The sequence below is a fragment of the Anser cygnoides genome, unplaced genomic scaffold, assembly GCF_040182565.1.
Source record: "Anser cygnoides isolate HZ-2024a breed goose unplaced genomic scaffold, Taihu_goose_T2T_genome scaffold_46_1, whole genome shotgun sequence".
Taxonomy (NCBI): domain Eukaryota; kingdom Metazoa; phylum Chordata; class Aves; order Anseriformes; family Anatidae; genus Anser; species Anser cygnoides.
In genome coordinates, this window is record NW_027103070.1 from 1,155,474 (window position 1) to 1,174,662 (window position 19,189).

General features: G+C 42.4%; 1 protein-coding gene across 1 annotated transcript in view; it reads right to left on the reverse strand.

The window, feature by feature from the left end:
- LOC136789456 (nipped-B-like protein) overlaps positions 1 to 19,189 on the reverse strand; it is a 100,229-nt gene that overhangs the window by 53,294 nt on the left and 27,746 nt on the right. Inside the window, exons 6-7 of the mRNA XM_066989515.1 lie at positions 6,007 to 6,306; positions 95 to 1,318 (exon numbers count right to left, since the gene is read on the reverse strand). Coding sequence (XP_066845616.1) covers positions 95 to 1,318; positions 6,007 to 6,306 — 1,524 coding nt within the window. The remainder of the gene's footprint in view (positions 1 to 94; positions 1,319 to 6,006; positions 6,307 to 19,189) is intronic.

The following is a 19,189-nucleotide window of genomic DNA, read 5'->3' on the forward strand; positions in this document are numbered from 1 at the left end:
TCAAACATTTGTGTTTAATTTCTAACCACAGGAACAGTAAACTAAAAGAACAGGAGTGTACAATATATAATGCAATTAACAAAAACAGTCTTACCTTTATTAGATTTGGATGACTTGTTCTTGTTAGGTTTAAAACACGAGCCCCTTGATTTATCTTCTCTATCCTTAATAAATTTCTGCACATCATCCAAAGAAAGTTTCTGAAGGACAACTACAGGTTTAGTTCCTTTATTTAGATCTTCACCTGGCCCAATCTTCTCTACTTTATCCTTCTGTTCACCTTCATATTCAGTTTTCCTTGACTCCTGAGTGACATTGCCATCTTTATCACGCTTGATTTTTGGAATGACAAAATGTTTCAATGCACCAGATCTTGCCCCCAACAAGTAACTGGGAAACTCTGCTTTATTCTCAGCATGTGCTTTATTGCTATCAAGTTTACTCTTATTACCATCTGTCCTTCGTTCATCCTTGCTGTTGGGTGATTTAAAACCCGTTTTTTCAGGTCTTGATTTACTAAAATCTCCTCTACCTTCCTGTTTAATACGAGGGCTGTCAGGTCTTGATTTCTGATCCCCAGAAGAAAACTTTTCCCTTGATTCACCGGACTCATGTCTGTGTTTCCTTTCAAATTTCTCAGTTTTTGAACCATCAGGTTTAATACCATGCTTAGAATCATATTCATTTTTGTTTGAGGATCTCAAATACTCAGGCCTTCTAATCTTGGATGGATCCCCCCTGTATCTCTCTGACTCCTCCCTGTCCTCAGATCTTTGTTTAAAGCTATCATGGTCACGTCTCAGTGCATCAGAAACCGAACGCCCATCAGGCCTTTGTTTTGCTGGATCTGATCTACTTTCAGATTTTATCCTTGAAGGATCAGATTTCACATCTGGTTTTTGCCTAGGTATTTCAATTTTCTTATCTGACAATGGTTTACTCGAGTCTCTCCTATTATCATGTCTATGTTTTGGTGTTTCAGGCCTGCCTTCGCTCTTCTGTTTTGGCGTTTCAGGCCTCTGCCTTATTTCCTGTTTGCCATTATTTTGTTTTCCTTCATTTTGTTTCATCTCCATTTGCCTGCTCTCATTTTGTTTTGACTCTGTCTGTCTGTTCTCATTTTGTTTCAGCTCTGTTTGTTTGCTTTCATATTTAGTTTCTACCTGTTTGTTTTCATTGTGTGTACTTTCCAACCTTCTGTTCTCATTTTGCTCAAATTCCATTTGTCTGTTTTCATTTTGCTGGATATCTGTCTTTTGACCCTCAAAGTCTGCCTTTTTCCTAAAAATCTCAGGATGGTTGTTGTGGTTTAACCCGGCTGGCAGCTAAACACCACACAGCCGTTCGCTCACCCTCCCCCCTCCCTCTCAGGGATGGGGGAGAGAAACGGGAAAGTGAAGCCGGTGAGTTGAGATAAAGACAGTTTATTAAGACAGGAATATAATAATAACAATAATAATAATAATAGTGATAATGATAATAGTATTAATAATAATAATGTGTAAGAAAACAAGTGATGCACAATGCAATTGCTCACCACCCGCTGACCGATGCCCAGCCTATCCCCGAGCAGCCGGCCCCCCACCCCGGCCAGCCACCCCTATATATTGTGTAGCATGACGTCAGATGGTATGGAATACCCCTTTGGCCAGTTTGGGTCAGCTGTCCTGGGTCTGTCCCCTCCCAGCTCCTGCTGCACCCCCAGCCTGCTCGCTGGCAGGACAGAGTGAGAAGCCGAAAAGTCCTTGGCCTGGTGTAAACACTGCTCTGCAACAATTAAAACATCAGCATGTTATCAGCGCTCTTCTCATCCTAATCCAAAACATAGCACCCTACCGGCTACCAGGAGGAAAATTAACTCTGTCCTAACTGGAACCAGGACAGATATCCACCCCTTATTCCATACCATTTATGTCATGCTCAGGTTACACTCTTTCCAATACCTTGTAATTAATCACCATTTTCATCTATGATATATAGCAATCATGGTAGTGATGACATACATTATTATATAATAATTAACATACTACAATTCAACTCATGGGCTATTCTCACCCAGTATCAAATCCCCTTGAGGTACACACCGGACCTCCCCATTCTTTTGCATTACCCACCAAGTGCATCCAGGTCCCTGAGCAAAAGCAATTCCACGAATGGGTTTGCCTTTTCCTGAGGCAGGAGTAGCCCAGACCGTTTTACCCAGCATGTTTCTTACGTGCACTACAGGAACTTTATCCCCTTCTACAGTGCGTAACAGGTTTGATTGGGCAGGTCCAGCTCGGTTGGCAGATCCCCTGGTATTGACTAACCAGGTGGCCTTTGCCAAATGTGTATCCCAATTTGTGAATGTCCCAGTACCCATTACTTTCAGTGTAGTCTTCAACAGTCCATTGTATCGTTCAACTTTTCCAGAGGCTGGTGCATGATAGGGGATGTGATACACCCACTCAATACCATGTTCTTTGGCCCAAGTGTCTATAAGGTTGTTTCGGAAATGAGTCCCGTTGTCTGACTCAATTCTCTCTGGGGTGCCATGTCACCATAGGACTTGCTTTTCAAGGCCCAGGATAGTGTTCCGGGCGGTGGCATGGGGCACAGGATACGTTTCCAGCCATCCGGTGGTTGCTTCCACCATTGTAAGTACGTGGCGCTTGCCGTTGCGGGTTTGAGGGAGTGTGATGTAATCAATCTGCCAGGCCTCTCCATATTTATATTTCAGCCATCGTCCTCCATACCAAAGAGGTTTTGACCGTTTGGCTTGCTTGACTGCAGCACATGTTTCACAATCATGAATAACCTGTGCTATAGTGTCCATGGTCAGGTCCACCCCTCGATCACGAGCCCATCTGTATGTTGCATCTCTACCTTGATGGCCTGAGGTGTCATGGGCCCATCGGGCTATAAATAATTCACCTTTATGTTGCCAGTCCAGGTCCACCTGAGCCACTTCAATCTTAGCAGCCTGATCCACCTGCTGGTTGTTTTGATGTTCTTCAGTAGCCCGATTCGTGGGCACATGAGCATCTACATGGCGTACCTTTACAACCAGGTTCTCTACCCGGACAGCAATATCTTGCCACAATGCCGCAGCCCAGATGGGCTTGCCCCTGCGCTGCCAGTTGTTCTGCTTCCATTGCTGTAACCACCCCCACAGGGCATTTGCCCTGTGAAAAGCAAACTTTTCAGAGAACCCCTTTTTCCCAATTGTTTTTCTTTGCAATTCACGTACCCGTGCCTCTAGGGTCGCAGTAGATTTTCCATCCCATTTTCTCATGTCCTCTCCATGGTCACGTAGGTAAAACCACAGGGTGGCGCGGTGTGTGTGCCCACCATATTGTCTTCCTTGCATAGATGAACGTTTACCCCTAATAGCTGAGACACTGGTTTGTACAGGTGGGGAGGAAAATAATCTCTCTACAAGTTGGTGGATCTTTTCAGAAAGTTTCTCTAAAGTATTCTCTTTTAGATGGTGGACACTGGTTCGTTCAGGTGGAGGGGAAGATAAATTCTCTTTAAGTTGGTGGAACTCTTCAGAGAGTTTCTCCACAGCCGAGACACAGGCCTGTAGGGAAGAGGAGAGATTTCCTTCGTACTGCCGGAGTAATTTAGCCACTTCATTCACTGGGGGATTCTCCTCTGTTTTCCAGGTTAGTATTGCCAATGAGCTGGCATATGATGATGGTGCACTCTGTACGAACTTCCGCCACATGGGTCATGTACACTGGACTGCATCTGGAACTGTGGATGTTTGTGCGTCGTCTAGGTCCTTATAAATTACTTCCCGTACGGCCAATTCCCTCAGGTACTGAATTCCCTTCTCCATGGTGGTCCATTTGCCTGGTAGACATACAAGTTCTTCCTTGAAGGGATACCTTTCCTGCACAGCTGACAGGAGACGCCTCCAGAGGCTGCGAGATCGTGCTCCATCTCCAATTGCTTTGTCAATGCCTGTGTCCCTAGCAAGGGATCCCAGCCGCCTGGCTTCCTTGCCCTCTAATTCCACAAAATTGGCTCCGGTGTCCCAGCACCGGAGCAGCCAGGTGACAAGCTGCTCACCTATACAGCGACCAAAATCTTTTCGCACATCTCGAAGCTCACGCTGGTATAGAGTCCGGGTAGTTACTGTTGATTTTTCGACATCCCCATCCTCATCTTCAGTCTCCTGCACCTTTGATGGCCCAGCCTCGTCTTCACTATGCCCAGACTTAGCAGAAGACTGTCTGCGTTCTAAACGACCTGAGCCTCTATACCATTTTTTCACCTTGTCTACAGGGGCAACTTGCACTGCTACAGCTCGTTTCTCTGACCCAGACACAGGGTCTGCCACAGGGGTTGGAATACCCTCTGCGGGGTCAACTTGCACTGCTACAGCTCGTTTCTCTGACCCAGACACAGGGTCTGCCACAGGGGTTGGAATACCCTCTGCGGGGTCAACTTGCACTGCTACAGCTCGTTTCTCTGACCCAGACACAGGAGTGGGAGCAGGTGCAGGAGCTGGAGCTGCTGCAGGGGCTGGAGTGGCTGCGGGAGCTGGAGCTGGAGCGGCTGCAGGACCTGGAACTAGGTTGATAGTAGCATCAATTGCAGCTCGATAGGCACAAGCCAGACCCCAGCACGCTACAGTGATTTGTGTCACTTTGGAACTGCCAGAGTCATGACACCTTTTTTTCAAGCATTCTGCCAGCTTTTTAGGATTTTGCAGTTGTTCAGGGATGAATGTCCAAAACACTGGAGGTGACCACTGCTCTAGAAACCTGCCCATATCCTCCCACACTCCCTGCCACTTGCAACTATCCCGCCTCAAGACAGATCTCCGGATGAGATTCCTAAGTAGTTGTTTAACCCTCCACAAAACCTGAAGCGCATTCAGGAGACATAACAACAAGAGCAGGCTGGTCTGAGTATCCCAAGGATATTCAACATCTCGGAGAACCACCGTAACTAGCTCGGGGGATAAGAGGGTGGTGGTGGAGGAGAAAGGGAGAGTGAACAGGTAGGGAAACATGTCTTCCCCTGTCCCCTTCACAGATTGGCTCCCTAACGAAAACAGGCAATAGGTGTAATTGCTAATAGTTTCCGAGATATGGGTTCCAAAGTATAGAGTCGACGTCAGTGCTGAGTACAAATACCAGGTTAAAGTTGTGACCAGATATTTCATCATTTCATAAGCCATTGTTACACCGCACAGTACCATAACAATCTTAAACCAGGGCCCGGAAAGGATAAACAGTGCAACAGGGAGCACATACAGAAAGTAACGCACCATAAAACTCAATTTGGAATACAGGTACAGCAGACTGGAGATTAAGGCAATCAACATCGTGACTAGCAACTATTAAGCAGGTCCAATACTTATACCAATTTTGGTTTAACACACTCTGGTCAGATTTGTCGGTATCTCAACCCTTCGTGCCCCACGTTGGGCGCCAAAAGGACTGTTGTGGTTTAACCCGGCTGGCAGCTAAACACCACACAGCCGTTCGCTCACCCTCCCCCCTCCCTCTCTGGGATGGGGGAGAGAAACGGGAAAGTGAAGCCGGTGAGTTGAGATAAAGACAGTTTATTAAGACAGGAATATAATAATAACAATAATAATAATAATAGTGATAATGATAATAGTATTAATAATAATAATGTGTAAGAAAACAAGTGATGCACAATGCAATTGCTCACCACCCGCTGACCGATGCCCAGCCTATCCCCGAGCAGCCGGCCCCCCACCCCGGCCAGCCACCCCTATATATTGTTCAGCATGACGTCAGATGGTATGGAATACCCCTTTGGCCAGTTTGGGTCAGCTGTCCTGGGTCTGTCCCCTCCCAGCTCCTGCTGCACCCCTAGCCTGCTCGCTGGCAGGACAGAGCGAGAAGCCGAAAAGTCCTTGGCCTGGTGTAAACACTGCTCTGCAACAATTAAAACATCAGCATGTTATCAGCGCTCTTCTCATCCTAATCCAAAACATAGCACCCTACCAGCTACTGGGAGGAAAGCTAACTCTATCCTAACTGGAACCAGGACAATGGTTTTCAGGTTTAAGAACTCCAACAGTGTCTTCTTGGGGAACACACACAAACCCGTCATTATACTGCTTAATTTCTTCATTTTTTTTGAAGGCATCCAAATCCTGAGTTACTGTTGCCTGAGAGTCCACTCTTCCTGCTTGCTGAAGATCAATACTAACCATCAACGCTGGCCTTGCCCCATTTCCTGCAGAACCTGTCTCCTGAGAAGCTGGTCTATTTCCTCCGGTAGTACCCCCTGCCTCCTGTGGTTTGTTTTCTTGTTTTCGCTTCTTCAGAGGCTTATCTGCAAATAGGAAAAAAAAATCATAAATGATGTATATAGAAAGAGATTGTGTCCAATCAAAAATATCCGTTCCCCTCCATCCCCACAAATTAATCCCCCTCAGCATGTATGCGTACACTCAGCAAAACTCATTCAATTTAAAAGCAAGAATAGAACTTCTCTAGCTAATACTTTTTAATATATTCATAGACTATTGTTCATTGTCAGTCTACCACAGGTGCCAATTATTCATTTTAAAAAAAAAACGCCTTCAAAACACATGGTCAAAATCAAATCAAAGTCCCTGTAAAATTCCTAAGAGAACCATCTAATAAAGCAGCTGCAATATATAATGAGAAAACAAACAATTTAAGGCTGAAGCAAAAATCTGCAAAGACACTGAAGGTGCACCTTCTTAACTGTTTTTTGATTAATACTACTGTAAAAAGATTCCCCTCTGCAGATTGAGCCTCCTTTATTATATAACATAAGCAATTATCTGCAACAATTAAGAGGTTCTCCCTATATGGTTCAGTGCATCAGTTGGACGTCATGCATATTATTGCCAGGGAACACAGGAACAATGTACAAAAATGATTAAACTAACTCCAACACTCCAGGCTTCTCTTTAAAGCAGAACAGTATACCAAGAGCTGGAGTCTATACCGTAATACATACGTATCAGGTGGGGGGCCTCTATACACTTAAACTCTTGAGTAATTTCCCTTTGCAACAATAAAACTTTTCATGGATGAAAAAAAGTTCAGTGATAATTTTATGTAGTGTCAAGATCTTGACTCTGCAATAACCCTTTCAGTTTGTACTAAAAAAAAATCAAGAGTAGAATACAGAAAAATAAAAAGTGAGCCAATTACACACACCTTGTAATTTGGTAGAATTCATAGAAATGAGAAGCACATTGAAATATCAAAAAGAATATGTTCTGTCCATTTAAACTACAAGCTATTTATATTACCAATATGGTATTCTAAACTAAAATTAATTAATGCCATTAAAACATAAAGTCCTACTTGCACTAAGGCTTATATTCTCATTTGTCAACTATCATTGTGTAATTTGTTTAACAAATAAATAATTACTTTCTCTGTAATCAGGGAATATGATTTTAAGTTAAGGAATGACTAAACATAGGCTAGAAATTCTGGAGATCAATTGTCAAAATGTCTAGACCACAAATAGAATACGAGAAAAATAACTTATTTCGCGTCTAGATTTGTGGTGCCTTATCACCAGATGCGATTAGTGTCCTGGTTTCAGCTAGGATAGAGTTAATTTTCCTCCTAGTAGCTGGTAGGGTGCTATGTTTTGGATTTAGGTTGAGAAGAGAAGGTTGATAACACACTGATGTTTTAATTGTTGCAGAGCAGTGCTTACACCAAGCCAAGGACTTTTCAGCTTCTCGCTCTGTCCTGCCAGCGAGCAGGCTAGGGGTGCAGCAGGAGCTGGGAGGGGACAGACCCAGGACAGCTGACCCAAACTGGCCAAAGGGGTATTCCATACCATCTGACGTCATGCTACACAATATACATAGGGGTGGCTAGCCAGGATGGGTGGGCTGGCTGCTTGGGGATAGGCTGGGCATCGGTCAGCGGGTGGTGAGCAATTGCATTGTGCATCACTTGTTTTGTACACATTATTGTTAGTACTATTATCATTTTTTTTTCCTGTCTTAATAAACTGTCTCTATCTCAACCCACAGGCTTCATTTTCCCGTTTCTCTCCCCCATCCCAGAGAGGGAGGGGGGAGGGTGAGCGTACAGCTGTGTGGTGCTTAGCTGCCAGCCAGGTTAAACCACAACAATTAGCCAGCTCTCTTTTTTAGAAGCAGAAGTATAAGGAGGATGCAATCAAGGAAAAGATAAATAAACTCCGAGGAAAAAAAATACAACTCAAATTGTAAACCAGAATTATAACATATGGTTTCTAATTTCATCTGCTTGTAGATAGATTCTTTTTCAGAACAGTGAAAACTTTGGAGGATCATCTCCAAAATTAACATTAGAACACAGTAATAAGTAGCAATATGGTCAATTCCAGTGATGTGAACAGGCTTTTTTCCCTCATAATTTTCATATCTATTTGTATGTCTTTACCTTCCTAAAACTCCAAAATTATATACATTTAATGGCTAGAAGACAGTAAAGACAGATATAATAGACTCCATGCACAAAATGGCCAATTGCAAATAAGGAATTTCTCATAATTCAACAAAAACCCATAGGAAAGACCGTCAACTTTATGATAGACATGTGAAGCAAAATAAGTTTGCCACACAGAAGGTACAGCTTTTTAGCATGGAGATTTTTACTTTTTCCGTAGAACAACAATTGTTGAATTCATGAGAGCTTATATAGATTAATTTCCCTACATTACTGCATTACTGAATAATAATTGTAAAAAAAAAAACACACCACTTTTTGTTTGTTTTGTTGTTGTTTTTTGAAACCTTTGTGCAGTGACAAAAATTCTGTGACTGAGGGCTTTGACCTCACTGAATTTCATGGCAGCTCTCAGGAACGGTCAGGAAGTAGAAGCCGATCAGACTACTGATAGGTTTCAAATTTGAATGTCCTTTTTAAAAAAATAAATAAAATACACATGCATACACACGTTGCTACCTTATTACCCAATTAAAAACTCCATAAATTTTGAAACACAAATTAAGACACTTGTGTTCTTAGGAAAAAGTCAATAAACTTTTTCATTTTAACCCAGAAATATCAGCCACACCAAAAAAGTCACGTATAGATCTGATGGTGGATCTACCAGTAGCCTTTAAGACTTTACTGTTACCAGTTACCTGCCCAATTCCTTCAACTGAGGTTATCACCTGTAGCAGAAGGGAACATGCATTCACATTTCCCCAAGTGCATTTCATTGTCCAGTGCATCAGCTTAAGGAACTAGTGAAAATAGTTTGCATTAACCTACCGGGCTGAACAAGTCAGCTAAGAGCCAAGCAAATGTTTCCTTCTGCTACCCCTACTATCAGGGCAAGGCCGATGGCCAGGAGCTGCGATGCCTTAAACTGCTATAGCTGAATCAACCAAAAGTCACCTTTCAGAGCCCTCATGCTGAGGGCACCCAAGATTAAACAACCAAAACAATTCAGGTAGGACCAATTTTCACTCTTGAACTTCTGTAACTGACCAGGCTCACAACACTGTTCATCTTCATCATCCAAAATGTCAACTTGTAAGTTGAAAACATATAAACAGATGATCACATTGCAACTTGGCATATTCCTACTAAACATAGAGCTTTTTTGATGGACCTTCTTCATTTCTCTTGTCAACTGAATACTGATGTTTTAGTATGTTGTTATAACTATAACCTGTTGTATTCGTGTTCTTATCTGAGAAGAAAGGGATGCCTTCAAAGTTTTCTTTTCCTAAAGGGCAAGGTGACTGCAGACAGAGTTACAGATTACTCATTTCTTCATATATCCAGTTCATCTTGATGGCGATCCTCAGAACTAGACTTGATCATTACTGTTTTGCCCCTATGAGATTTCTGGATCTAGGATAAAAAAAGCTGGCCCGAGTATAGGAAAATATCAGATTGAAATAGGGCATAAAATGTAGGATGAATACATAGTATCACTATCCTCATTGAGTATAATGAAAAAAAAAAATCCATTGAATGAGCACAAAGCCTCTTCTTAAGTTGCCATGATAGCTAATGAAATATGAAAGATGAAATACACCATTGGGCTTCAAGGGCTTTGACAAATCTAACTATATGAGAACAATTAATAGAGTAATGAGGAGAGAATAATTAACCTCTTCAAACAGATGTCTTCGTGTCTTCTCTTTTACAATCAAATATATGCAAGTTTGCATAAATCTACCTTGTTAAGGCACGAGTTCAAGGACCCCTCAGGATCTCAGAACAGACCAACTTAAGAACTTGAAAAATACCCATTCAAATAAACTTCATATCCTTCAAGGCATCAATATCCATCTTCGTCCACTTCATTCCACAGACAGTAGAATTTCTTTTTATTATCAGGATCTAGGGCTTTGTCAAAATATCAGACTAATGTTTTTCTTTCAAATCCCACAGACCTAGCTTCAAAGCCTGTCACAATTCTGAACAGGTATGCTGACAAACTCTTGAGACCAATAAAGCGTCATAGGGATTTTTGCACAGAATCACAGAATTGTAGGGGTTGGAAGGGACCTCAAGAGATCATCAGGTCCAACCCCCCTGCCAAAGCAGGTTCCCTACAGCAGGTTGCCCAGGTAGGCGTCCAGACGGGCCTTGAATATCTCCAGAGAAGGAGACTCCACAACCTCCCTGGGCAGCCTGTTCCAGTGCTCTGTCACCCTCACCGTGAAAAAGTTCTTTCGCATGTTGGTGCGGAACTTCCTGTGATCCGTTTTTTGGCCATTGCCCCTTGTCCTGTCCCCACAAACCACTGAAAAGAGGTTGGCCAAATCCCTCTGTCTCCCACACTTAAGGTATTTGTAAATATTAATAAGATCCCCTCCCAGTCTTCTTTTCTCAAGGAAGAACAGACCCAGGTCTCTCAGCCTTTCCTCATAGGGAAGATGCTCCAGGCCCCGTATCATCTTTGTGGCCCTCTGCTGGACTCCTTCCAGGAGATCCCTGTCTTTTTTGTAGTGGGGATCCAGAACTGGACACAGAACTCCAGGATTTGTGTGCGTTGATCCCACTCAGATGCTCCCGAACTACCCCCTCGTCAACCAGGAGGGAGTTCTCCATTTCCCAGCCCCTTTCTCCTCCCTCCAGGGTCCAGGAGTCCCAGGGGGGAGTCTGAAGCAAAGACCAAAGCAAAGAAGGCATTCAGTATCTCCGCCTTCTCAGCGTCCCCCGTTACCAGGACACTCCCCTCGTCCAGCAGGGGACCCACATTATCTCTAGTCTTCCTTTTACTGTTTACATACTTAAAAAAAAAAAAAAAACCTTCTTATTACCTTTTATCTCTTTTGCAAGCCTCATCTCTAGGTGGGCTTTAGCCTTCCTCGTCGCATCCCTGCAGGCCCTGACAACACTCCTACACTCCTCCCAAGGGGACAGGCCTTTTTTCCACATTTCATAGACCTTCCTCTTCCTTTTGATCTTGTCGATGAGCTCCTTGCTCATCCACGCAGGTCTCCTGCCCCCCTTCCCCAATTTCCTACTCTTAGGGATGCACCGATCCTGAGCTTGGAAGAAGTGCTGTTTAAACGTTGCCCAGCTCTCACAAGCACCCTTGCCTACTAGCACTCTAGCACTTGAGATACCACCAAGTAGGTCCCAGAAGAGGTCGAAGTTGTCTCTCCCAAAGTCCAGGGTAGCAATCCTACATTTTGCCTTACTTCTTCCACCAAGTTCCATCTTGAACTCCACCATCTCATGGTCGCTGCATCCCAAGCTGCCCCCAACCTTCACATCCCTAACAAGCACATCCCTGTTGGTAAGAACAAGGTCCAGAAGCACCCCCCACCTCGTTGGTTCCTCCACCACCTGCGTCAGAAAATTATCTTCAACGCATTGTAGGAACCATTTGGACTGCGCGTGCCTGGCCGAGTTGCTTACCCAACAGATGTCTGGATAATTAAAGTCCCCCATGAGAACCAGAGCCCGGGATTGCGAGGCTACTTCCAGCTGCTTGTAGAAGGCCTCGTCGACCTCCTCCTCCTGATCTGGTGACCTGTAGTACACCCCCACTACAGTGTCATCCATACCAGCCCACCCCTTAATTCTCACCCACAAGCTCTCTGCTGCTTCTTCACCCTCCCCCAGGTGGAGCTGGGTACACTCTATTTGCTCCCTCACATAAAGGGCAACTCCTCCCCCTCGCTTCCCCAGCCTGTCTTTCCTAAAAAGGACATAGCCCTCCATGACAGCGTTCCAGTCATGCGAGCTGTCCCACCATGTCTCTCTGTGATCGCAATGAGATTGTGGCCCCGTGACCGTACACAGATCTCGAGCTCATCCTGTTTATTTCCCATGCTTTGCGCATTGGTATACAGGCACTTTAGGGAAGCAGCAGGCGCAGTTACTCCTAGAGGGACGCAAGAAGAAGATTCCGGACAGAGTATCAGGATCATTACCTTCTCTGAGGAGCCCTCGGACAATCCTATGGGACAACTCGGAGGTTTTTCCCTACTATCTTCAACAGTGACAGCAGAGACAACATCCCCCAGCCCTTGTCTGTCACATCTAGCTCCCCTCCCTTCCCTCATCAAACCTAGTTTAAAGCCCTGGTAATCAGTCCAGAAAGCTTGCTCCCCAACACACTTGTGCCCCACTTGCTGAGTCGGAGTCCATCAGCATCCCACATACCCAGCTTCTTAAATGCCTGCCCAAGATCAAAATACCCAAAGCCTTGGTCCAGACACCACCCCCTCAGCCAGTCATTTACCTGTCCCATTCTCCTCCTTCTTTCTGGGTCCCGGTCACCCATCGTGAGGACAGAGAAGAACAATACCTGCACCCCCGATCCCTTCAACATCCTTCCCAGGGATGCGAAGTCCTTTTTAATATTACTCATTTTCTTTGTTGCAGCTACCCGGGACCCAGCCTGAATGACGATAAGAGTATAGTAGTCCTCTGGTTTAATGAGCTGAAGCAGAGCCTTCCTAACGTCTCTGACATGCTCCAGGAAGACAACACACCTCTCTGGAGAGGTTATCCAGATGGCAAACGGGAGCCTCGGTGCCCCTCAGCAAGGAGTCCCCGGTCACTAAGACTCTCCGCCCTTTTTTTGTGGCACTGGTTTTGATGCAGTGCCCTGTCCGGCCCCGCTCCCTATGCTTGGTACTTCCCTCGACTTTGACATGCTTCTTGGGTCTTGGGTTCCGACTACTGTCCAGACCCTCATCCTTTTCCTGCCCGAGAGCTTCAAATCTATTACCCAGGGACACTGTGGAGGTAGGTGGCTCCGTGGGTGTTGGGGGCAGATGCCTCCTTCTGCTTCGAGCTGAGACGAGGGTCCAGCCCCTTTCCTCTCATGGGTGGCCAAGTCCTCTGTCCTGCAGGTGAGCAGCTGGATCGGCTACTACCCTTTGCAGGGACTTAGGAGAGGGCTGCTGGGCCTCAGTAGGGGCAGGTTGACACCTCCTATCTGTCTCCCTCAGAGACTCCCAGGAGCCCCTCAGGCTGCCAATTTGTTGCTGCAGCCCAGCCATCTTCTCAAGCATTTCCTTGAGCAGGGCACACCTGCACCCATGACAGCCCTCTCTTCCCTCAGGACCCAGGGGGGCCTCCAGATTTCAGAGCTCCCCACAGTATCCACCCTGGACTGCAACTTCCCCCCTCAGGGGATCCACCTGGGTGCCCACATGAGCCCAGAGAGGCCGTGTCCCCTAAGTCTGGGTTGCCGCCTCACCCCAGCCGCTGCAACGGGTGCCCACCATGGTGAATTATAAGTTGTAAAAGGTAGAGTTCCCAAAGGAGAGGAGAGGAAGAGAAAGGGAGGTGGGAAAGGGAGGAGAGGATCCCCCCTGCGCTCATTCCTGCCCCGCGCAAACTGCCTGCGCTAACTGCCAAGCCAGTCCTGTTTGCGTGTCCTCCCTAGGGACTCCCTAGGGACTGCTTTTATACCGTCAGGGGGTTGGCTGCTGTCAACCCTGGCTCCGCCCTCAGCATGTCAGCGCCTGCCTGCTGGGGGGGGCGTGGCTGCGGCTCTGACCAAACGGCTCTGCGATGCTATTGGGGGTGGGTGGTTAGGGGTTGGCTCCATCCACCTCCCTGCCAGGAACCCTTGCTGCAGTCGATCCGCGCAACGTCCTCGCTAAAATGGCCCTTCACTTATCGTAATATTTTTTTGTAACAAAAGGAATAAGTGGTTAACCACAGAAGAGCTTTCTATGTTAGAGATTGGGCATCCAAGTCTGTTTTCAGATTTTCTTTTAAAAAACAATATTCTCTTCCCCCACCCATACCCCAAGAATGTAAATACATCCAAAATCATTCCTTGAATAAAATTATGACAGTTCAGAGTACTGTCTAATAACGGTTATTCTCCTATATATGCATCTTTTTGGCTTAACAAATCCACCGTAGATGTTCTCTTTACATGGCAACATGCTCACCAAAATGCAGTAACTTGGTGCTCAAAGCAAGATCATAAGCCAACAACTGACAGCTGTTTCGCTTTTCCTAGGAATTTTTCATAGATCTCCTCAAATTTGTCCAAACACCCTGTCCCACCAAACAAAAGTGTTTTACAGACCACAAGAACCTAAACCACTCAATATAATCAGGATATAAGGAAGGTTTAAATATGAAATTACTTTAATGGTACTGATGGATGACCTATCAGTGTAGTGAGGGCAAATACCTATTTTCATCTTTCTACTCTTTCATGAACATTCAGCATTACTGACCATGAGAGTTTGCTCTCACCTCACCTCCTCCCTAAAACAATATTCCAGTATTCCAAAAACCAAAGAAATGAACAACCAAAGAGAAACCTTCCAATCAGTAGAAGAGATTCCCACATCAATAGCTCCTCCCCTTGAAGGAGAGACTGAGCAAACAGCTCAGAAATTTTAGTCTCACTGCTTGCTCTAAGAAGAAACTACTAAAGAATAAGAAACTACTAAAGAAGCTTGCTCAGAAGAAACTACAAAAAGTACAGTGATGATCTTGGTATAAGAAGCCTTTCTTAACTGAAAACGATTCCAAATGCTCCAAAATAAACAAAGATCAGAGGGCTTCCAGCTGCTGCAGTTCAGAGGAAGGGATTTCTGAGAACCTGAACAGAAACAGATGGTAATTTTTAGCAACCTGTCAAGAGACTTTATCAAGCTTCTGGTTACTGTGCAAAAAAGAAAGCCTATCAGAAGGAATGTGCAAACTCATTCAGGACAAAACACAAAAAGAATAAAGCAGGCTCTGATATGCCTTAGAGTGTAGCAGATGTCAGAATCTTCATTTTTCTAAAGTTTTGCTCATTTTCTTAAATATGACAATAATGTAATTAGCATAGCTGGAGAATGAAATACGATCTTAGGAATTTTTCTACTTCAGGATGTCTTGCAACTCATTATTCCCTGTCAACTATAGTAATACAGAAGAAATAATACACTAGAAAATAACAAGAATTGAACTACAGAAGAGTATAACCAAGTATCTACACTTATTTAGAGACTGGAAGCTGTAATTTAACCTCCCTGAATTTAATATTGCTTTTACAATTAATATTATTTTAATATATTTATAAGATAAAGGTTTTTCTGATAAGTGCTTAGTTTTATCCATGTGATTACTTTGTGAAAAATTATTGTTTTCCAAACTCAGTTGTAAAAAAAAAAAAAATGAGCAAAACCTGAAGTACAATTAATTTTGAAATACACAAAGCACCACCTAATTTCACAAGAAAGTAAAACAGTAGGCTTAAGGAAAACTGCTTATTTTATGGATCACAGATTATCATAACCAATTAGTTTTTAATCATTTGTATGAACAGAAAACTTTTATGACCGAGTGACTTCAGAATTTATTGGTGAACACATTTAATCTCCCTTTCAGATTTTGACTTCATTCTGACTTCATAACTTATTTCAGTTGACTAGATCCAGTAACATTTATATAGTATGATAATGGAAAAATCCTGTATCACCTTAGATTGATGTCAGAGTGAACTTGATGACTATAATCTATAGAAATGCTGGGCTTAAACTCTTAATAAGCTTTATTAATTATATAAACCATTACTTTATCAAGATTTAAATTCATCACAGAGAATCGACTATCGCAGAACAAAATAAAGTCATTACTGGGTAAGTAATGTTATAAATCCTCCTATCTATTTAACTGGTAGAATCAAGACATATGCGATATGCAATTTATATTTAATTTTGTAATCTTAGTTTATGTTACAGAAAATCAAAACAGACTTCTTGCCAAACTGTTGGGTTTTAGTTCTTTTCTACATCTGTTTACAAGAGCAGATTTCTGTGCTATCCTGTGTAAAGCACAACCTGGGATAAGTGTGGGAATTTGCTTTCATATTACACAAGAGCTTCAAAAGAAAGTAAATGCCATTAAAAAACGCCTTTTTCTTTTTAACATATAAATGCGTTTTTCACTTGATCAGTACTTCATTCCTTAAAAACATATAAATAGAAAGTAATTTTTCCTAGATAGATAGAATTTTTGCAACACTTCATTGCAATTTCTCTAGATAGAAGAGGAATTTCTTCCTCCTCCTTTTCTTAAATGTCTCAACATAAAACAAAAGAAGTCTCTCATCTATAAAAATTGGATGTCGCAAAACTGCTTTTTCTTGGAAAAGCTACATAAGGTTCCAGTTTCATCTATTTACATAACACTACAAAATATAGACCTAATGAAAGTTTATATACACAAAAGTCGTATTTCTCACATTATCTTACTACACAGAGACACAATGATTTAGATTTTACACTGTCTCCTCTCATCCTCTTGTAGTAATGACTTTAATCTTCTGCAAGATTACTAAACAAATGCCTACACTTGTATCTCTACTTTTAAGGAAATAAAATCCCTATAATGTATTTTTGGAAATCAATGGTAATATACTGGTTATAATTACACATTCTGTTATTTCATTCATTGGCTACATAAAATTAGACATAAACAAATTCTTAATAGCGTTCTATTAATTTCCTCTTCGGGAAACTTTGGGGGAGATGGGGAAAGGGGTGAAAGGGAGAGAAGCTGCATAAGAGCTTAAAAGGTAAGAGGAAAAGGTTACTTACCTAGAACGGTAGTTTTGCTCCGGCAGAGTCACACTCTTGGGATGTGTGTCTCTGCTGCTATTGGCTTGAAAGAAACTAAAAAAAGAAGGGCCAGTAGCAGGCATCCAAATGCCCCCTAACTGATCCAGTTATTGGAAATAAAGTTATTGCAGCTTCACTTCTTCCTAATTCAAAGAATCCATAGTAAGATTCACAGAAGTAGGTAAAATGGATAAAGAGGTAAAATAAATAGCTAACAAACCCACAGATATGAGTAGGTTTGTCTCATTTTAAAAAAATGCTTCTAATGCTTTGAACGCTTTTAAGTTTAAAAAATAAAAATAAAAAATATTAGCCTCCCCAATGAAATGGTTAGTGATTAATGATTTCTTGACTATTCTCACAAACTCCAGGGAACAGTGCCTTTTACAAGTAAAAGTAAGACTCCTTAATCTCTTAAGACTTGTGCACTATATAACATTTTTGAAGCAGCCTAAAATCTAACAATGAACACACAATACTATGTATGGAATAACTCAAATGAAAATTAAGGAAATCTGAATTAAAAAATAAATAAAATCTAAAACAATTTGAAAAAAGAGACTCTGGAAAAAGATGTGTTCCTTTCTGTTTTTTCAAGTAATTTTCAGGGTTATCTTCCTTTTTAAAAGACTCAGAGTTCCTTTTAACATTAATATCTTAAATGTTTTTTATTTTTGATTCTCAGCATATGGTTGTGGGTTTTTTTTGTTTTGTTTTGTTTTGTTTTAAAAAAGCATGACAGATTTTGAGGTAGAAACCTTGAACCTGAAAATTAATTCTGTAGCACGTCTAAATCCTGAAGAACAAGAAGAGCTTAATGTAATGTTCTGGGAAAGGTTTAGATGACTAGCTTTGAACTACTTGACTATGCACAAAAATAACCCGTTTGTATCTGAACAGCTGAAAAGCACAAGTTAATGCAGAGAACTGAGGTTACCAAAATGAAATTTCTCCCTCAACAATCCCCCCCGCCCCCCCCCCCCCCCCCCCCCCCCCCCCCCCCAAAATAAAAAAAGATTCCTGAGAAGCACAGAAATTCCTGGGACATAAGTTCTTAAAACTCAACAAGTTTTACTGTACTTTCTTGGAGTAGTCAACTTCAGATTGTGAACTAAGTACAACTCCAGTTAAGTGAACAAAATGGGTTCAGAACATGGACCTTTGCTTGTTTCCAAAGCAATTCAAGAGTACCAACTAGTACAGGAAATGTGACTACTAATGGTGATTAGAAGAGAAGGAACTGTGTGTGAAGTTTCATTGTCTTTCTAAAGAAACTAGATCATCAAAATATCCTGATGTACCTAAGCAGAGGATGGTTAACTTCTTGTTGACTGTTGTGGAAAAAAATAATCCCTTCCTGTATTAACCCTTCAGAATCATCCATACCATGGCTGTTCTTTTTTTTTTTTTTCTACTCAGATATTCCAAGTCTTGAAAAACAATAGCTGGATCTACGCGTGATATTATACATCTTTTCAAAACAGAAGATATGATCTAGTATTGACAATTTGTATCTGATGAGGACATACAAGCCATTATGAGGGGGGCAATGGGAACTGAAGACCTGAGGCATGACATGTTCCAGAGACTTATTAGTTTGTTCTGAAGCTATTAAATATAATAGGTGTAGTAGACTGAAACTTTTGTTGTTGAGTGCAAAATTAATCAACAGACATCCTTGATGGAAAAAGTAGGAAGAGGAGATGGTATCTTGTCCTTCCACACAGAAGGCAGAGACAAAAGTAACTTTTTCCAAACTTTGTACCTCTCTATCATGATGAAAAGACCATATAATCCACTTAATCCAAGATCCAAATAGATCAAAAGGATAGAATGACAAAAACAGAGATCTGAAAAGCACTTGGGTATGGAGGCAAAAGGTCTATATTAAAACATCTCTCCTTATGTATTTCTGAGAGACATTAGGTCAAATCTGTCAGATTTTGCGTTGGTGATTTTTGCACTTTTTCTGAAAACAAAAGCATGAAAATCAGGTTCCAGAAAGATATGTTGCTTTTCAAAGAAGACAGCACTTCTGCAAAACCTGGTATTCCACCTCTGGACTGGAGGTTGCCTCCCACTTTGAGAGACTTTGTTTGGTGGAAGCTACAAATATTCTAACAGTTTTGTTAGAATTAGGGGATTATTACAGAAAGTACTATAATT